At 36.8% G+C, this 17,278-nt stretch overlaps 1 protein-coding gene and 2 non-coding genes across 3 annotated transcripts; all 3 read right to left on the bottom strand.

The window, feature by feature from the left end:
* Window positions 1-1,651: 1,651 nt before the first annotated feature.
* LOC145614032 (26S rRNA (cytosine-C(5))-methyltransferase NOP2B-like) lies at window positions 1,652-7,981 on the bottom strand. The gene is made up of 16 exons (XM_081669041.1): window positions 7,948-7,981; window positions 7,230-7,492; window positions 7,029-7,092; window positions 6,687-6,820; window positions 6,512-6,595; window positions 6,336-6,410; window positions 6,170-6,241; window positions 6,010-6,083; window positions 5,648-5,700; window positions 5,237-5,346; window positions 4,086-4,154; window positions 2,864-2,938; window positions 2,656-2,748; window positions 2,467-2,552; window positions 2,268-2,367; window positions 1,652-2,011 (listed from the first exon to the last, which is right to left on the bottom strand). The coding sequence occupies exons 1-16, from the start codon at window positions 7,979-7,981 to the stop codon at window positions 1,736-1,738; spliced, it is 1,662 nt and encodes a 553-aa protein (XP_081525167.1). The 3' UTR covers window positions 1,652-1,735.
* A 6,191-nt stretch (window positions 7,982-14,172) lies between these two features.
* Window positions 14,173-14,388, bottom strand: LOC145615892 (small nucleolar RNA U3). The gene has a single exon (XR_014107467.1). It is a non-coding gene; the product is annotated as a small nucleolar RNA U3 (small nucleolar RNA).
* A 1,163-nt stretch (window positions 14,389-15,551) lies between these two features.
* On the bottom strand, window positions 15,552-15,769 carry LOC145615893 (small nucleolar RNA U3). The gene has a single exon (XR_014107468.1). It is a non-coding gene; the product is annotated as a small nucleolar RNA U3 (small nucleolar RNA).
* Between the last annotated feature and the right edge of the window lie 1,509 nt (window positions 15,770-17,278).

Below are 17,278 nucleotides of genomic sequence, written 5' to 3'. Positions count from 1 at the left end.
TACATACCTCACACCCTTCAGCAAGATTATGTTTATTGTCATTGACATGAGGAAGTAACTTAACCACTTTTTCGGAGGGTTGACTCATTCGACGATGCCACAACTCCAAGGTTGACCTTGCTTCACCCACATCAACATGATTCACCGAATCTGAATTGCTAAAATAATATAGTCCGTCTCTCCTAGCTCCGTTCCAATCAGCTCCTTCGTTTGATCCTGTGCAACACACATATAAGGATTAAATTGGACAATACAATTAAGCTCATTGGTAATTTGTGACACAGAAAGCAAATTGCAACTCAAATTAGGAACATAAAGAACCCCGGTTAGAATGAGCTTGTCCGACAAACGAATAGAACCAATTAAAGAAGCCAATACGGTGTCCCGTTGGCACCATTGGGAAGACCAACGGGACACTCAAAACTAAGCGTATCGAACAACCAAGATTTGTCTCCGACTACATGATGAGTTGCCCCAGTGTCAATAATCCAAGAGGTAACATCAAATTTTCCATTCAAACGATTATCGGGAACAATCCCGTAATTGCATTAACATGAGCATGCACTCGAAACGACATTAGCTTGCACTATTCACTGTCCCCCTAGTTGTCGTAGCCCTCATGACCATGATCGGAACACGCACAACCCCTTCCTAGAGCTGTACGGACACCAGACCCGAGAACATCACTGAGCAAACTTGTGCAGTCTTGATGTTGCTTAACCGTGTGGATGGTATTGTTATGTGTTTGCGGTGGAGGGGTTTCATCGTCTCCAACCATTTTTATGAGAAAGCAAAAAAAAAAAAAACAAGCAATTTAACTTGCTCTTGACACCATGCTATATTATAGAGAGAATGTGATATATTGAATAAACTCAATTGCTTGATCAATATTGATGACGGTCGTGGCCAATAAATAATACAAGGTTTCCCTAACCCTATAGAATTAGGAAATAAAAAAAAGATATCAAAAGATCACAAAAGATAATATGCTAGGCTAAAATATGGAAACTAAATATATCCTATCCTAAAATATATCCTCAATATGTAATAACATGTTTTCTTTCACATACTAGTGACTTGTCATTGGAGGGCCTCACAAGTTTGAAGCAATTAAGTAAATAATTATTGGTTTCCCAAATGCAATGTGATCAAACTACAATTTTAATAGACCATTAAATCCTATAACGAAGTTTCTGCAATTGCATTCTGAGTTCAGACAAATTGTACACATGATTTGACCAAGACAGTCAATAGGTTTCAAACAATTCATGTATAAAGAGGGGAAAATACAAAAGCAAAATGGAAGCAAAATCGTAAGACAATCTTCAAAAAAACTATACCATACAAAGATAAATAAGCAAAATAAAGTCGCATTAGAATGTGTTACTATACTGTGCATCACCATATCATCCCCTGAACTTGAACTGCCATGTTTAATATGACACATTATCATAGTAAGGAATAAATCAGAGCCCAATCATCAATAAATAAACCATCCATGAATACAGGTACGCAGACCCATACACAAAACACTCCATCAGCTTACACTAACTTCGTTTGTGAATATATTGGCTGGACATTTGCATAAGAAAATCAATCAAACTTCCAGTAAGTTCGTTATCATGTCCTATAAAAAACAAACGCATATATTGAAACTGCTATATAGGATCTCACCTTCCTCTTGAAATTCTTTCAGAAGATGCATCCTTGTTAATCTCCTCGACAACAGGCTCTTTTACTTCTTTGGGGTGGGAGTTGATAGAGATTCTTCAATCCCATTTTCCACAAGGCTAATGTGTAGTTTTCTGTTCTGTGGGGGCTGCTTTTCTTCTGCCTTATCATTAATCCTCTTGCGTTTCTTTGTTTTCTCTTCAACAGTTTCCTCAGTGTCATTGTAAATGGCATCCTGCTCTACAGTTTCCTCAGTGTCATTGTAAATGGCATCCTGCTCTACGGTTTCAGGCACCTCAAAGGAGCTTTGTCTAGGCAGCGTGTTGTTAATTTTCTTGAGCTGCATAATGTGAAACATTATCAAAGAAGTTGAAGCCACAATTTAACATCACACATCCACATTTTATCATGTAAAATAAAGATGCATATTTGAACATGTTTGCCATCAGCAACTACAATAAGGTCTTTACTATAGCTTTAACAAAAAGCAAAAATTTATAGGGACTCAACTATAACTTTGGAGGAAAACTTAATGACAGCGAAGGAAAACTTAACATTTATGGTTAGCTTAAACTATGTTTAAAAGGAAGGTCTACCTTGGCCACAAAAAAGTCATCCAATTGGTGAACGTTTGGGTAGAAGCGCCTTGTCAATTTCAACGATGGATGAAACCGGTACTGTCTAAAGCGAGCATATCTGCAGAAAGGAAGGAAGAGAGCGTTTGGTATATATATTTATAAAAAAATAAAACCAAACCCTTTATCTAACTCCCTCTAGTTCAAAAATTAACATTACCCTTCACATTTACGGCCAAAATTAATTCCACACGGAACTAGCTTTACATTCCTGCGCTTCAAGGCATAGTCAATAACTGCTTCGTTCTGCATAATTCTATAGTTAGTATAGTGCTAGTCAAAGTACTTTCATTTTTCTGAATTTTATGATGGTGGATGGGTTGGGGGGACACTTGTCTCTGTTACAAACCTCCATAACCATGATAGAGCATGTTGAATACACAACATAACCTCCAGTTTTGGAATTTGCATCAACCAAATCAATAGCAGCCAGTAGAAGTTGCTGCAGTCACCGTTGAGCACATTAGTGACAAAAAAAAGATTAAGAACATTTAATCTTCCCTAATGGCATACAGAGTAACAGAAAATCTTCCCTAATGGCATACAGAGGTACAAACCTTCTGCAAATGTGCACACTTCTGGATTTCTTCAAAGCTTTTGGTAGATTTAACAGACTCATCTTTGGATATCACCTAGATGGACAAGGAAAATCATGTATTGATATAACAAAATCAAAAGAAAATTATGACATTTTGAATTCGTGCATTTTCTTTCAAGGCCAAAGATTGGCAAACCTCAAGCTCCTCAAATAGGGACATAGATTACTATTGATTTAAATAAAAAAAAATGTATGAGTCTTAAATCATTCTATGTGTCGATGTATGACCTATATATAGATTGGTAGTTGTCAAACAAACATGTGCCAGTAAAGAGCACCAGATAGGAGAAGGTGTACACATTGTAATTGAACAAAACCAACCAGGGTCCGGGGAGATAGGTGTACACATTGTAATTGAACAAAACCAACCAGGGTCCGGGGAGATAGGTGTACACATTGTAATTGAACAAGCACGCACACAATATAAAATTATAAAGAGTAGCTAGCAAGGGTTATGGGAACAAGCCTACGCCACTGATTAAGTACATTGTATGATTGATACAAATACATTTTAGAGGGTGGGTGTCTTTCAAGCAAAACATTTTTCTATTGTGTTTTACCATTTTTCTATTTCCAATTTGCCATTTGTAGAATATCTGGACTACTACTCCGCCATGAAGGGTGATTAAGTTGAATTTGGACACAGCTCTAATGTTGAAGGGTTGGGTTGGTGGCCTGGTGGGAATGGTGGTGAGAGATTTAAGAAATAAGTGTTCTATTTGTTGCTGTTGGGCGACAAAAAGCGCGGTGGCCACCTAATATAGCTATAGCAATGGCAGCTCAACTTGGAAAGAAGTATGGACTAAGAAGCATTATCACGAAGTCAAATAGCAAAAGTGATATTTAGAAAATGCTCCAAGGCATCCAAATACACGGATTTTGGATTTTGATTCAATCCTTGAAGGTGTTATTGTGCTTGGCAATCATTTTAATTTTATCACTTCCTCTCAGGTGAAGAGAGAAGAAAATGAAGTGGCTCATAATTTAGCTAGAGCTCTGCCCTTTGGTGTTGAGCAAATTAGGAAGACTTTTTATCCTTCGGATATGTCATCTAATGGATTAACTATCTCTTAACTTGTTAAAAGTTCTATATTTCCCTTTCTAGAATGATAAGATATTTTCGAAAAACAAAGCAAATAATTACCACTAAGACCTATGAGCAACAAGTAAGCTTTACTTACCCCAGTACCACTGCAAGGTGCATCCAATAGCACTCTATCACATGAATTCCTTCCTAGCACTTGTGGTAGCTAAATGCAAGAAATCCAGGTTAGAAAGGTCAAATCAAAATTAGTAACTGAGAGTCTTTTACAATTATTTAAGCCAAACTATCTCAAAAAATAAAAATAAATAAATAAAACAATCATTTAAGCCAAGGACCATAAATTCTACTGATACATTTAGAAATTAACAAATCCACATGTTTATAACTCATTACAATGGAGTTGACCAAAGCAAAAAATAAAACTCATCAGTATTATATATGCTGAAGTCTCCATATAGTTATTAATTTTCATTCCACATATTTTGTATATGACTAAATAATTCTGTAAGCAACTAGGCATCAAGTAGTAGCTGCACTGGATTGACAAATAATTAAGATCCAAATCAGAATTGCTAATAGCTTGTTAGCTTACTAAACTAGTCCCGAGCTTGGTTTTCTAAATATTATGGAGTATATAAAGGATCTCTTTTACTCTTGGAATGCAAATCCAGGTTACTTAGCTTATACATGTTTTTTCTCGCATAACATCACAGGAATTCAATCTCCAATCATAATTGCTTAGCCCTATCACATTATTGTTTCATCTTGTTTGCATTTATCATAACTTTAATAATTACACACCATCTGAATATTAAAAGAAAAGGACACTTTTAAATTTCTTTATTACTTCCAAGTCCTCAACAGTCAACATGTGGCAACATCTTTTGTAATGTTTCCATCATAGCAATTAGGTTTAAATATTTAATCAATCACTGATAAGTGAATTTTTTAAAGAGAGTACTTTGGTTTTAATTTTATTTTGATTTTGTTGATGACTTGATGTATCAGAATACATACCAGATGCATTTGTAAAGATAGCTAAATGTAATTTCTTTTATATCCTGATGTATCTGCAATAATGGGTTGATGTATTTGTAGTGCCGATTTGATTTACATGCAATAGTTCTTCAGTATAACTCTCAAATAATTTTCACCATTTAAATAATAAAATCCTATTATAACAGTTTCTATGCAAAATTACAATATTTTGTAATGAATATAAAACAGAACACCTTCATATTATAATCTGAACAACAGAAAATAAATTTGCAAGTACAAGAATCAGACCTCTCTCCCATCATAGTTGATAACTATTGTGTTGGTAACCCCCATGCGGCAGATATTTGCTGACAAAGAATGGAGCCTCTGCTTCTTCATTTCATTAGCAAACACTAATCCTATATGTTGGGAAATTTAGAAAGGAAAAAAAAAAAATCACCACAAGTACGACCAACCAAACAAATAATTTAGATAAAAGACGAGATAAGAAAAAAATTGCTAATCTCAGACATACAAAAATCCTGGTTCAGAAAACAGAAAGCACAATAGTGAATGAAATAGATAAAACAAAGAACAGCTAGGATACCCACCAAAAAGGTTAAAACTCCTCTATAGACTTGGGAGTAAATGGATTAAGCAATCTAACATAAACAAAGATAAGTTAAAACCACATCAGTGAGAAAAGATATACAACCATACCAGTATTTTTCATGAGAGCTGCAATATAAGTGGACTTCCCGCCAGGAGCAGCCCTACAGTAACAGGAACGACAAGGCATCACGTTAGGGATCAATAGTTTCAGTATCACTTTTAGCATCATCAAATCTATACCAATCTAGTCCACTACTAAGGAGAATCACCAACTGGCTTAGCCCTGCCAAAGCATGGAGTGAAGGACACTAATACACGGATGACAGAATGATGCTACATAAACATCTACCAATTTCTCCATCCCTCCCTTTTTCTCTCTCTCTCATACACAAAATGGAGTGGGGGCTAAGAAAGGGGAAGACTTAGTAATAAATTTCCATGTAAAAGATGAAGCACCAATGATTACTTACGCCATATCCACAACTTTCTCTTTCTCTTGTGGAGCTAAGGCCATCACAGGCAAAAAAGAAGCTGCACTTTGAAGCTGCAGGAAAGCAGATGCCAGTTGCTTAGGCATATAAATTTTAACAAAAAAACACACATAATGCACATAATAAGTTCATATGTTACCATGTAGTGACCAGCCATATATTCAGGAGTGGCACCAACTGGCACTTGTGAGTCATACACAACCAGCCCAACCTGTAAATGAGAGACAAACATCAATATAACTCTAAAAAAGTGAGCTACAAAACCATCAAATCGTTTCCCACGAAACATGAATGCCAAATTTTACCTTAGACCACTTGTTAACAGGTTCTATGTTCATTCCTCTATTTAAAAGAACATCAGCCAGGTCTCGTCTACGTGTCTACATCCAAAAAGGACAAATGCATTACATCATATTAGCACTATATTAGACAGTTGACAGAGAGGGATAAGAACACATGAACATCCAAATCATGAGCACACCTTCAGGGTATTTGTTCTAATGCAAATAGGGCGAGGATTTTCAAAGGCTTCAATAAGGCTCAATAGATCATCAACTGGAAACATCTGCTCAAGAACAATGACAAAACTAAGCAAAATAAATTCTAAATTTACAAAGCAGTAAATCCATTGCATAAAATAAGTCATATAAATGCACCTCCACCAACATCCCTATAAGGAACTCATTATAGCCATAGTATAAGGACAAGTCCATCTTCAGCCGCTCAATGTAATTATTCCTCGCCCCTTGTACTGGTCTCAAATCCTTAAAGTTTGAAAGCACCCTCACAACTAACACCATTGAAAAAGATATTAGGCATAAACAGCTTGATACAAAATATAAAACCTGAATCTATTAAATGTAAACAAAGAATAATACTTGCATCAAAAAAAACTAGAGGACAAATGACCATTTTTCAATAATACGGAATACTAATTAGAAGATAAAATAGTAGTCAAATCTTGCATCTATACATGATACTAGTCTTGCTTAACATACTTCCTTTTATCCTCCTTTGAAGGCTTGGAAGATCAGGAGGTTGATTGGCCTCTTGTTCAAGCTCCTAAAATATTAAAAGAAAGGCAGTTAGTTAAACATCTCATAAAATGCACTTAAGCAAAACAGGAAGAATAACATCTCATAAAAATGCACTTAAGCAAAACAGGACAGGAAAAAAAAAAATTTAAACACACAAAATACCTCTTCTGTTGGCAGTATAAATCCATCAGATTCTTCTTGGATGTTGAGCTGCAAATCTTGGCATGCTTCCCACTCTTGCCTAGCTTGTTCCTTGTCAATTGCCCTTGATTTCTTCACATTATCATCTGACTCGTGATCAGAATCTAATTCTAACTCTAAATCAGAGCTCGAACCTAAATCTGACCCTGAATTTTCCTGGACATCTAAATCTGAATCAAACTCGGAACTAGAGTCCAAGTACGACCCAGTATCCAATTTCTTCTCTGCAATATAGAATTAAATTCTTGAGCACCATATACTTCAATAACATACAGCATGACAAACATTCCACAATTGATTGAGGCAGAGACATTATATTCGAAACAACAAATATATATATAAAAAATGTTGAATACACAAGAAACCTCCATATCCATCCTGGTAGAGCCATATTATATTCCAAACAACATATAACTAGAATGTGGCCAAACCAAAATACAAAATCAAACTCGAAAACGACTAGAAAATCCAATCTTTATTCAAAATAATAAAAACAAATAATAATATCCAAAATAGCATGCAATGCCAATGTATGCGTATATTATATGTATATAAAACATGATAAAGAGCAATATAAAGAATATAGTGAGTTACAACAGCAGAACAAATATAGATGTGCCCAAAAAGTTTGAAACTCTAACCCTAAATTGACGGAATTTGGACAAAAATTACTCCGTACCTTGTTCTTGAGCATCACAAGTTTTTGATTCCATGGTAACCAAAATTCACCTTCTACGAAACCTCCTCCTAAGCCAAGTAAACAAAATTTAATCAATATGCAAGCCACAAAATTTACAGCAATACTTATGGACTTTAGAAGCTTTGAAAAATCATTAAAACAACACGTTTAAACCTCCCAAACACATGAGCTATTAATTAGTTTATAAGTACAATTATGAGTTTAGATCGAAAATTCACCAAATTACACCTTTGAAAATAGAATTCTAGCATGTTCAACTTACTTAAACAAGCTGAAATTTTACTTTAGCAACATAATTTGAAATTAATGGAATCCATATATACTTGTAATATCATTTAGTAAGCTTATTAAAACATGGAGAAGCACCTAAAACCCTTATTTTGGACCTTGTAACAATAAAAATAAAAATCAGATTATATATATAAAGTATGAGTTTTGAACTTTTAATAATTTAGAAATATAGTATAATAGTTATAGTAGTATTCTACACATGAAAACCTTAAAACCCTTGAAACAATCAACATAAAATCCAAATTTTGCAAAGTATATAATCTGAAAATTTATATTGATTATAAAATTACAAGCTTTATCATCATTATGAAATCATAAAATAATTAGATAACTTGCTAAACACGGTTTAAGCCCTAAAACATGAAATTTCAAAGTCTAAAACCCTAACTTTATACATAATAAAATCTGAAAACCAATAAATAAATTTATATCATCATATAATTAGATCATCAAAACAAGTATCTAATATCATTAGGAAAAACATATGAAAATTAAGCATGAATTTACAAACTAGCTAGTATAATGAGGAAAGAGAAGTGGGGAGGACCGGCTGTTGCACGGTGGCTGTCCGGGTGGTGGTTTCCAACGGTGGGAAGCAGTGATGCAGCACCAGATTTTTTAAAAAAAATTTTCTCTCTCTGACTCTCTTTTGTGTACGTGAATGTAGGGAGTAGAAGAGGTTTTTTTTTTTTTTTTTTTTTTTTTTGAGTAAGAGCTCTTAAAGAAAAAAAAAAAAAAAAAAAAGGGCTTAGCACTTAGGTTTTAGTTAAGATACTAGTTTTTTTACCCGGGTCGTTGTTTGTATATAAAAAAAATTATAACAAAATATAGTGAAACATATTGTTGGTTTTATAAAAATAATATCATTTTTTAATTTTTTTTATATATAATTGAAAATCAAAATTCATTATTTAATATGCAGCATCTTAAATGTTATATTGTATCAATTTGTTAAAGGGATTTTTTTTATCATTCAACTATCATAATAAATTCCTTCGAGTAAACAGATTTTGTGGTTAAAAAGAAAAAAAAAACCTTTAAAATTGCTTTGCATGGTTATATATTTTTATTAACTATAACCTATATGAATTATGGTTGAGTAAATGAAAGAAATAAAATTAATAGTGCAATCATATTATTGTTAAAATATACACATATAAGTTTATAATTAAAATTTTAAAATTTATGAATATGAGTAACTCTTTTTAATACAACTTTATCATCATAAGATGTCATCGGATTGGTGGTTAGTTAAACATTGATGTATGACTAATGATAGTGGGTGATATGGCGACACGTGGCAAGATAACAATCCTTGCCATTGAGTTTTAATATATATATATATGTTTGATTGGGTCCAAAATAGATGGGTTTAGGAAAATAACCATTTGGTTAGTCCATAATTTTATTTTATTTTTTATTTTTCTTTTGGAAGAAAAAAAAATCTGGTTCAGGCCTGTTCACATTTACTGAACTGAGCTAAGCTGAACTGAACTGAACTGATTGGAGCTGAGCTAAGCTGAACTGATTGGAGCTGAGCTGAACTGAACTGAATTGAATTGAGCTGAAATGAATATTTTATGAGAGAGGGAAATTAGGAGCTGAACTGAACTAAACTGATTGGAGCTGAACTGAACTGATTGGAGCTGAACTAAACTGAACTGAACTGAACTGAAATTAAGTAAATGTGAACAGGCCCTTAATCCACTAAAAAGAGAGTAAAATCAAACAATTTTCTCTTTGAGCAATTTCCATAAAATGTGAGTAAAATCATTGCTCAAATCATACTTCTTTGGTTTTTATTTCTTTTTATAGTTGCAATACTTCTCTTTTCACGCTTACCGATATATTTTTTTGAATCGTTAATATCATTGATTACCAATATGTAAAAATTAGAAATTTTAGATATTAAAATTGTACAAATCGAGACGAATCTAACAAGATCTCACATGACTATATTTTTATTTATGTATAAATCATCAATGTTAGTTAAAGTGAACACATATCAATCAATCAATCAATCAAAGCCTTAATCCCAAAAGTGGGGTCGGCTAACATGAACCAAATTTGATTATTCCGTGTAGTCATCAACATAAATCTTTCTCCTCCATCCCTTACGATCCAAAACTTCATCCTCACGTAAATCCATGCACTTCATATCCTTCCTCACTCCTTCCAACCAAGTCATCTTTGGTCTCCCTCTTCCTCGTTTAATCCCTCCATGGTCCCACTCTTCCACTCTTCGCACCGGTGCACCCTCGGGTCTCCGTCTTACATGTCCAAACCAACGCAGACGATTTTCCCTTAATTTATCTACAATGCCCGCCACACCTACTTTCTTGCGAATAACCTCATTTCTGATTCTATCTCTTAAAGTGTTTCCACACATCCACCTTAACATGCGCATTTCCGTAACCTCCATCTTTTTAATATGCTCTTTCTTAGAAGCCCAACATTCTGTACCATAGAGCAACACTGGTCTTATGGCAGTCCTGTAGAATTTTCCCTTCAACTTTAAGGGAATGCTGCGGTCGCATAACACTCCCGTGGCCGCTCTCCATTTAAGCCACCCTGACTTAATCCTGTGGGTCACGTCTTGATCAATGTCACCATTCTTCTGGATGATCGACCCTAGGTACTTAAAACATTCACTCATGGTCAAATCCTTTCCATCCAAACTCACCACTTCATTGCTTGTCCCCCTCTGAGTGCCAAAACGACATACCAAATATTCAGTCTTACTCCGACTTAGCTTAAACCCTCTAGATTCCAACCTTTGCCTCCATTGCTCCAACTTGACATTAACCCCATCCTTAGTCTCATCCACCAAAACGATATCATCTGCGAACAGCATACACCATGGAACCTCATCTTGAATTGGTCTAGTTAATTCATCTAGAACCGTTGCAAAAAGAAAAGGGCTTAATGCAGACCCTTGATGCAATCCGATTGTAATAGGGAAATCTTTTGTCAACCCTCCGCATGTCCTCACATTTGTTGACACATCCCGATACATATCCTTAACTAGGTCTACATACCTTCGTGGGATACCTTTCTTCAACATTGCCCACCAAAGTATCTCTCTTGGCACCTTGTCATATGCCTTCTCTAAATCAATAAAGACCATATGAAGATCTTTCTTCTTTACCCTATAAAACTCCATCATTTGTCTTATCAAATGGATTGCCTCCATAGTAGATCTCCCAGGCATAAAACCAAATTGGTTATCTGAAATGCTTGTGCATGCCCTCAACCTTTGTTCAATCACCCTTTCCCACAACTTCATAGTATGGCTCATAAGCTTAATTCCTCGATAGTTAGAACAATCTTGAGCGTCTCCTTTGTTTTTATAAACCGGGACCAAGGTGCTCTTCCTCCAATCTTGTGGGATCCTTGTAGCCGTCCATATCTTGTTGAAAAGGTTTGTTAACCAATCAATACCAATCTTACCCAAACACCTCCACACCTCTATCGGTACCCCATCAGGGCCAACCGCCTTCTTAGGTTTCATCTTCCTCAGTGCAATCTCCACCTCTACTCTCCTAATCCTTCGCACATACTCCATGTTGATTTCTTCATCACTCATAGAGGTATCTCCTATCACAACTCCATTACTTCCATTAAATAATTCATCGAAGTACCCCTTCCACCTGTCCTTGATGCCCTCCTCTTGCACTAGGACCATTTGGTTCTTATCTTTGACACACTTCACCATGCCAATATCCTTCCTTGCCTCTTGTCTTCTCTTTGCCATCTTATAAATGATCCTTTCTCCCTCCTTGGAATCAAGCTTTTCATAAACCTCCTGATATGCCTTTTCTTTTGCTTGGCGAACAGCTGCCTTTGCCTTACTCTTAGCCTCCTTATACGCTGCAAAGGTTTCATCACTCCTACATTTTCCTAAGGCTTGATAGCATTCCCTTTTTTGCTTAATTACTGCTTTCACCTCTTCATTCCACCACGAAGTATCTCTCTGTACCGAAGTTCTTCCCCTTACTTCCCCTAAGACCTCTTTGGCCACTCTTAGGAAACAGTTCTTCATTCGTAACCAAGTCATGTCCGGATCCACCTCTCCATCCCAATCCGCTTCTTCAATTACCTTTTCTGTAAAAACCTTAGCTTTTGCATCCCTTAGGGTCCACCATCTTATCCTTGGTTCTTCTTGTCTAACTTTTTTCTTCGCCTTCTCTTTCAGACGAATAGTCATTACCAATAGCCGGTGTTGGGTGACCACACTCTCCCCTGGGATAACCTTACAGTTTATGCAACTTTGTCTATCTATGCTCCTTGTGAGCAGGAAGTCTATTTGAGTTGCATTTGCTCCATTCCGAAAAGTTATCAAGTGTGAATCCCTCTTCTTAAACCAAGTATTAGCCAAAATTAAATCATATGATTGGGCAAAATCCATAATAGCTTCACCACCGGCGTCCCTCTGCCCATACCCAAAGCCTCCATGGACACTCTCATAGCCATCTCGGCTCGCCCCAACGTGCCCATTTAGATCCCCTCCAATATATAACTTCTCTGAGTGGTGGACACCCTGCACCACCTCGTCTAGGTCCTCCCAAAATTGTCGTTTCTCTTCTGCATCTAAACCCACTTGGGGAGCATAAGCACTGATAACATTCACAATCTCCTTGCCACATAGCAACTTCAGCCTTATCAACCTATCGTTCTTCCGATAGACCTCGATCACCTCTTTTGCCAACCTCTCATCGAGAACCACACCAACTCCGTTCCTAGCTCCACCATTCCTTGTTCTGTGGCTCGTTTCTTGCCCAACATACCATACCTTATACCCCAAAACCAAGCCTCGAGCTCCTTCTCCTGTCCATCTTGTCTCTTGGAGGCACATGATGTTCACGCGTCGTCTTTTCATTACTTCTACCAATTCTGCTGATTTTCCCGTAAGAGACCCCACATTCCAAGAACCAATCCGCAAACTAAATTCTTTTCTCCCACGCTCCCTCCTGATCCCAACTCCAAGCCCTTGATTATTTGACACCACAATTGGGCAATATGGCGCGTCGCTTCTGGGCGACGACCTAGCAACCCTTACATACTTATCACTGCACCCGGGTCTGGGAAGTGCAGCGCGTCGCTCAGTAGGGAACGCCCCAATGGCACGCCCTTGCTCATTTGACACCACACTCGGGCAATGTGGCGCGTCGCTTCTGGGCGACGACCTAGCAACCCTTGCATACTTATCACTACACCCGGGTCTAGGAAGTGCAGCGCGTCGCTGAGTAGGGAACGCCCCCACGAAAATATCTGTTTGGCTCATGTCATGGGATGTGACGAAGTTTTATACTGGCTGTCACTGGCCTACCGTAACCCTCCTCCTTTATCCAGGCTTGGGACTGGCAGCGGGAAACCCACTGGCGGAGTTAGTTAACACATGAATAGTATAAAAGTCGATTTGTTGCAAATATAAAAAAAATGAAGGAAATATTATTAAAATAATTACAGAAATAAAATATACGCAATATATAATTACAAATATTATGAAATTAATTAATAACTTTTTCACTTCTAATATATAAATAACTGAAAAAACTCATAATCTTCCCATGTGGGACAATAGGTGTAATCTTATTTCTACCCTCTAGCCATTGAAGTGGGTTTCCTTTGAGAGCATATTATGAACAGTCCAACTTCCCAAATCCCAAGTTGAAGCTTCACTCTATGCACCAGAATACTTCGTATGTAACAACACTTCACAGATTCTTAGCTGTAAATACAGAAGACCAGCTATCGTCTACACCTTTTTGTTTAGTTTGCTTCCACCATCTGTTTGGTTCTTTTCCCCAGCGAAAAGCATGAGCATTACGCAGCTGATGAAAGATATGGATTCGGATACTAATTAGACCGTCTCGCTATTAGAAAAAAAGGATATGGGGAGTAAAAAGTTGTAGTCTGTCAGACAACCGTGTGACCATCCCAAGCTCACAGTGGAACCTGGGAACGATCCTCTACTGCACCAGTGGTCCGAAGATCACATAGTAGCTGTTAATCACGCTCTAGCCACACGGTCATATTTCATCCACCAGACTTGGTTTTCTGTCTCCTTAGAACTCAAGGATACAGAGGTACGATCCTATAGAACAGATCCTGTTCAAGTAAGGTCGTAACATATAACACTATCCCTTCCGTTTATAAATATGCAATTATCATTGTTTTTGACCGATGTGGGACTTCTTGCTTTACAGCCAATAATCATACATTATGTTGGCTATACAAGTGCAAAGTCCAATCCTCCAAATTGCAGCTTCAATTTTCTGGAGACAATGTACCAAACACTCCAGTCTCTAAGAGCTGCAGCATTACAAAAACTTAAGCTCACATTCTTATCAAATACTTGAGTGACTAAAACAGCCAAATCCACGAGCATGTAGGTCTCGCCATTCTCATCTTGTCTCACAGTTGCCGCTATTCAAGCAGATCCTCCACATTTCTTCATACCATCCACCACAAACCAACTATCTCTTGTAGTCAGAATATTTTGGAGCGACAACAAACTGTTGCTAGTTTCATATGACAACAAAAGGCACTTGTTTTGCCTGCCATTACACAACTTAGTGCACTAGCTTTATACAGATGCATGATGACAACAAAGATGGTACCATACGGTTGTGTAGAAATCGACCTTTTCTCAAGCACTGTTGTATGATAAGAGAATGTCATACATTTCAAGGAGTGATTGGTTAGTTGTCAGATAGTTAACCAAAGGAAGCCAGCAATCTAATCCCTCCAACCATTTATTTATTTATGACTTAAAAAGGTATACATCAATTGTATGCATCACAGCATCAGGAATGTATCAAAGAAATCTTTACAATGACTGTAAAATAGTTACTTCCGAGGAATCCTAATGCTATTTTTTTAGACACTCTGCAAATGTGTATTTGAGGAAATTACCACAACATTTCACCTTTTTCTTATAGTCTATAAACAAATGGTAACAGGATCAATTCTAACCTGTATTCAGTTATAACATGCAGCAGCTTTAAGCAATGCAGAACTCCTTTAGAACATCAGCTCTTCTATTCAGATGAAAGTCTGCCTTAATAATAACAGTAAAGCATGAGCAGCATTAAGCCATTAAGCGTTGCTGAACTAAACCACACAATAGCCCCAAGTCCAAGTAGAACTGTTTCGATAGTTCTATATAAGCACCGAGTCACCGGTCCATTGCCATTGTTGTAAACCCTATTATTTCTTGTGAACCATAAATAGCAATACACAATAGCAATGCATTTCCTGTGAACCATTTGCCCACACAAAAAAGTTTGAGTCTGTCAGACAACCGTGTGACCATCCCAAGTTCACGATGGAACCCAGGAACGATCCTCTACTGCACCAGTGAATCCGAAGATTAAATTGGAAGCCGTTAATCACGCTCTAGCCACACAGTCATAATTCATCCACCAGACTTGGTTTTCTGTCTCCTTAGAACTCAAGGATACAGAGGTACGATCCTATAGAACAGATCCTGTTCAAGTAAGGTCGTACTATGTTGTGCTCTGTCTTCAGTTTATAAATATGCAATTAGTATTCTGTTTAACAATGTGGGACTTCATACTTTTCAGCCAATAACTATACATTATGTTGGAGCAAAGTCCAATTCTCCAAATTGCAGCTTCAATTTTCACTGGAGACAATATACCAACACTGCAGTCTCTAAGACCTGCAGTATTACAAAAACTTAAGCTCACATTTTTATCAAACACTTGCGTTTCTAAAACAGCCAAATCCACGAGCATGTAGGTTCTCGCCAATCTCATCTTGTCTCACCGTTCCTGCCAAAGTGCCAATCCTCTGCATTCCTTCATATGACACTCCATGCGCGAAAGCTCTTTTGAAGACACAACAAACTGTTGCCAGTTTCATATGGCAACAGGAGGCACTTGTTTAGCCAGCCATTACACAGCTTACTGACTAGCTTTGTAAAAACGCGTAACAAAGATGGTAGCATACGCCTGTGTCAACCTTCACTCAAGCACGGTTATATGAGAAAATGTCTTAGACATTTCAAGGAGCGATTGGTCAGTCATATGACTACCAAAGGAAGTCAACAATCAAATATCACCATTCACCAACCTCTAATTTATGAAAGAAAAGAAAGAAGATTCATGACATAAAACGTATACATCAATTATATGCATCAAAAGAGTATCAAGGTAATTTTCACGACGAATGTAATCTTAGAATTGCTACTTTGAAGGATCTATAAAGACGTGCTTTTTTGGGAAACTCGGTGAATGAATATGTCAGATAATATAAACTCCTTAATTAGAGTGATTTCCATTGATCAATATTTATATGTTACAATCAGAAACCTAATCATATTAGGTAACTATAAGATATGTACAGATATCAAAGATAATCTTATACAAAATATATCCTAAACACCTAGGATGAAAATATTCTAGGGATATTCTCTATCACACCCCCGCAGTTGGAGCGGGAGAAAAATCGAATGCTCAGACTGGATCTGAATCTTGCATCGAACAGTAAAGGATATTATGGTAACCCACGATCAAAAGAGAAGTAGCCAAATAGTGTCGATGATGACGAGGAGAAGCAATAGCCACAATCTACGCATAAGAGAAAAGAATGTTGCTGGGCCAAGTAGAGATTGAAGGGCCGCGTACCGGCGCACGGGTTGCGAGTTTAGGCCATATTGCAAATCCAGAGAAAAGGAGAAGATCGTACCACCGTCGAAAGAGAGAGCACTAATGCTGCGGGAAATCACAATTGAATAAAAGCAAATAAAATTGCTCGGGAATATACTAAATTCCCACCACTAAACCACTTGGAAACATCTACCTCTTAATAAAAATGACCACACGAAGAGATAAATCCCACCAAAACTAATACAAAGTAGTGGGTGCATTTAGAGAATGACAAAGCCCACAGTATATATGCATTAGTAAGAAAATTAAAATTAATTGAAAAGGTCAAAATTTATTGGCAATTTGAGCAAAATTAATCTAACAACTCCCCTCTCTTTATATTG

The sequence above is a fragment of the Chenopodium album genome, chromosome 25 (assembly GCF_948465745.1).
Source record: "Chenopodium album chromosome 25, dcCheAlbu1.1, whole genome shotgun sequence".
NCBI classification, from domain to species: domain Eukaryota; kingdom Viridiplantae; phylum Streptophyta; class Magnoliopsida; order Caryophyllales; family Amaranthaceae; genus Chenopodium; species Chenopodium album.
The sequence above is the reverse complement of the archived record's forward strand: the minus strand, read 5'-3'. Positions and strand labels throughout refer to the sequence as shown.

Excerpts from the sequence above, each read along its gene's own strand:
- LOC145614032 (XM_081669041.1), bottom strand. The coding sequence starts at position 7,981 with ATGGAATCAAAAACTTGTGATGCTCAAGAACAAG. Across the intron at positions 2,749-2,863 it reads AGTGTGCACATTTGCAGAAG|CAACTTCTACTGGCTGCTAT; the intron begins GTTTGTACCTCT and ends CGGTGACTGCAG. Across the intron at positions 2,553-2,655 it reads GCTCTATCATGGTTATGGAG|AACGAAGCAGTTATTGACTA; the intron begins GTTTGTAACAGA and ends AGAATTATGCAG.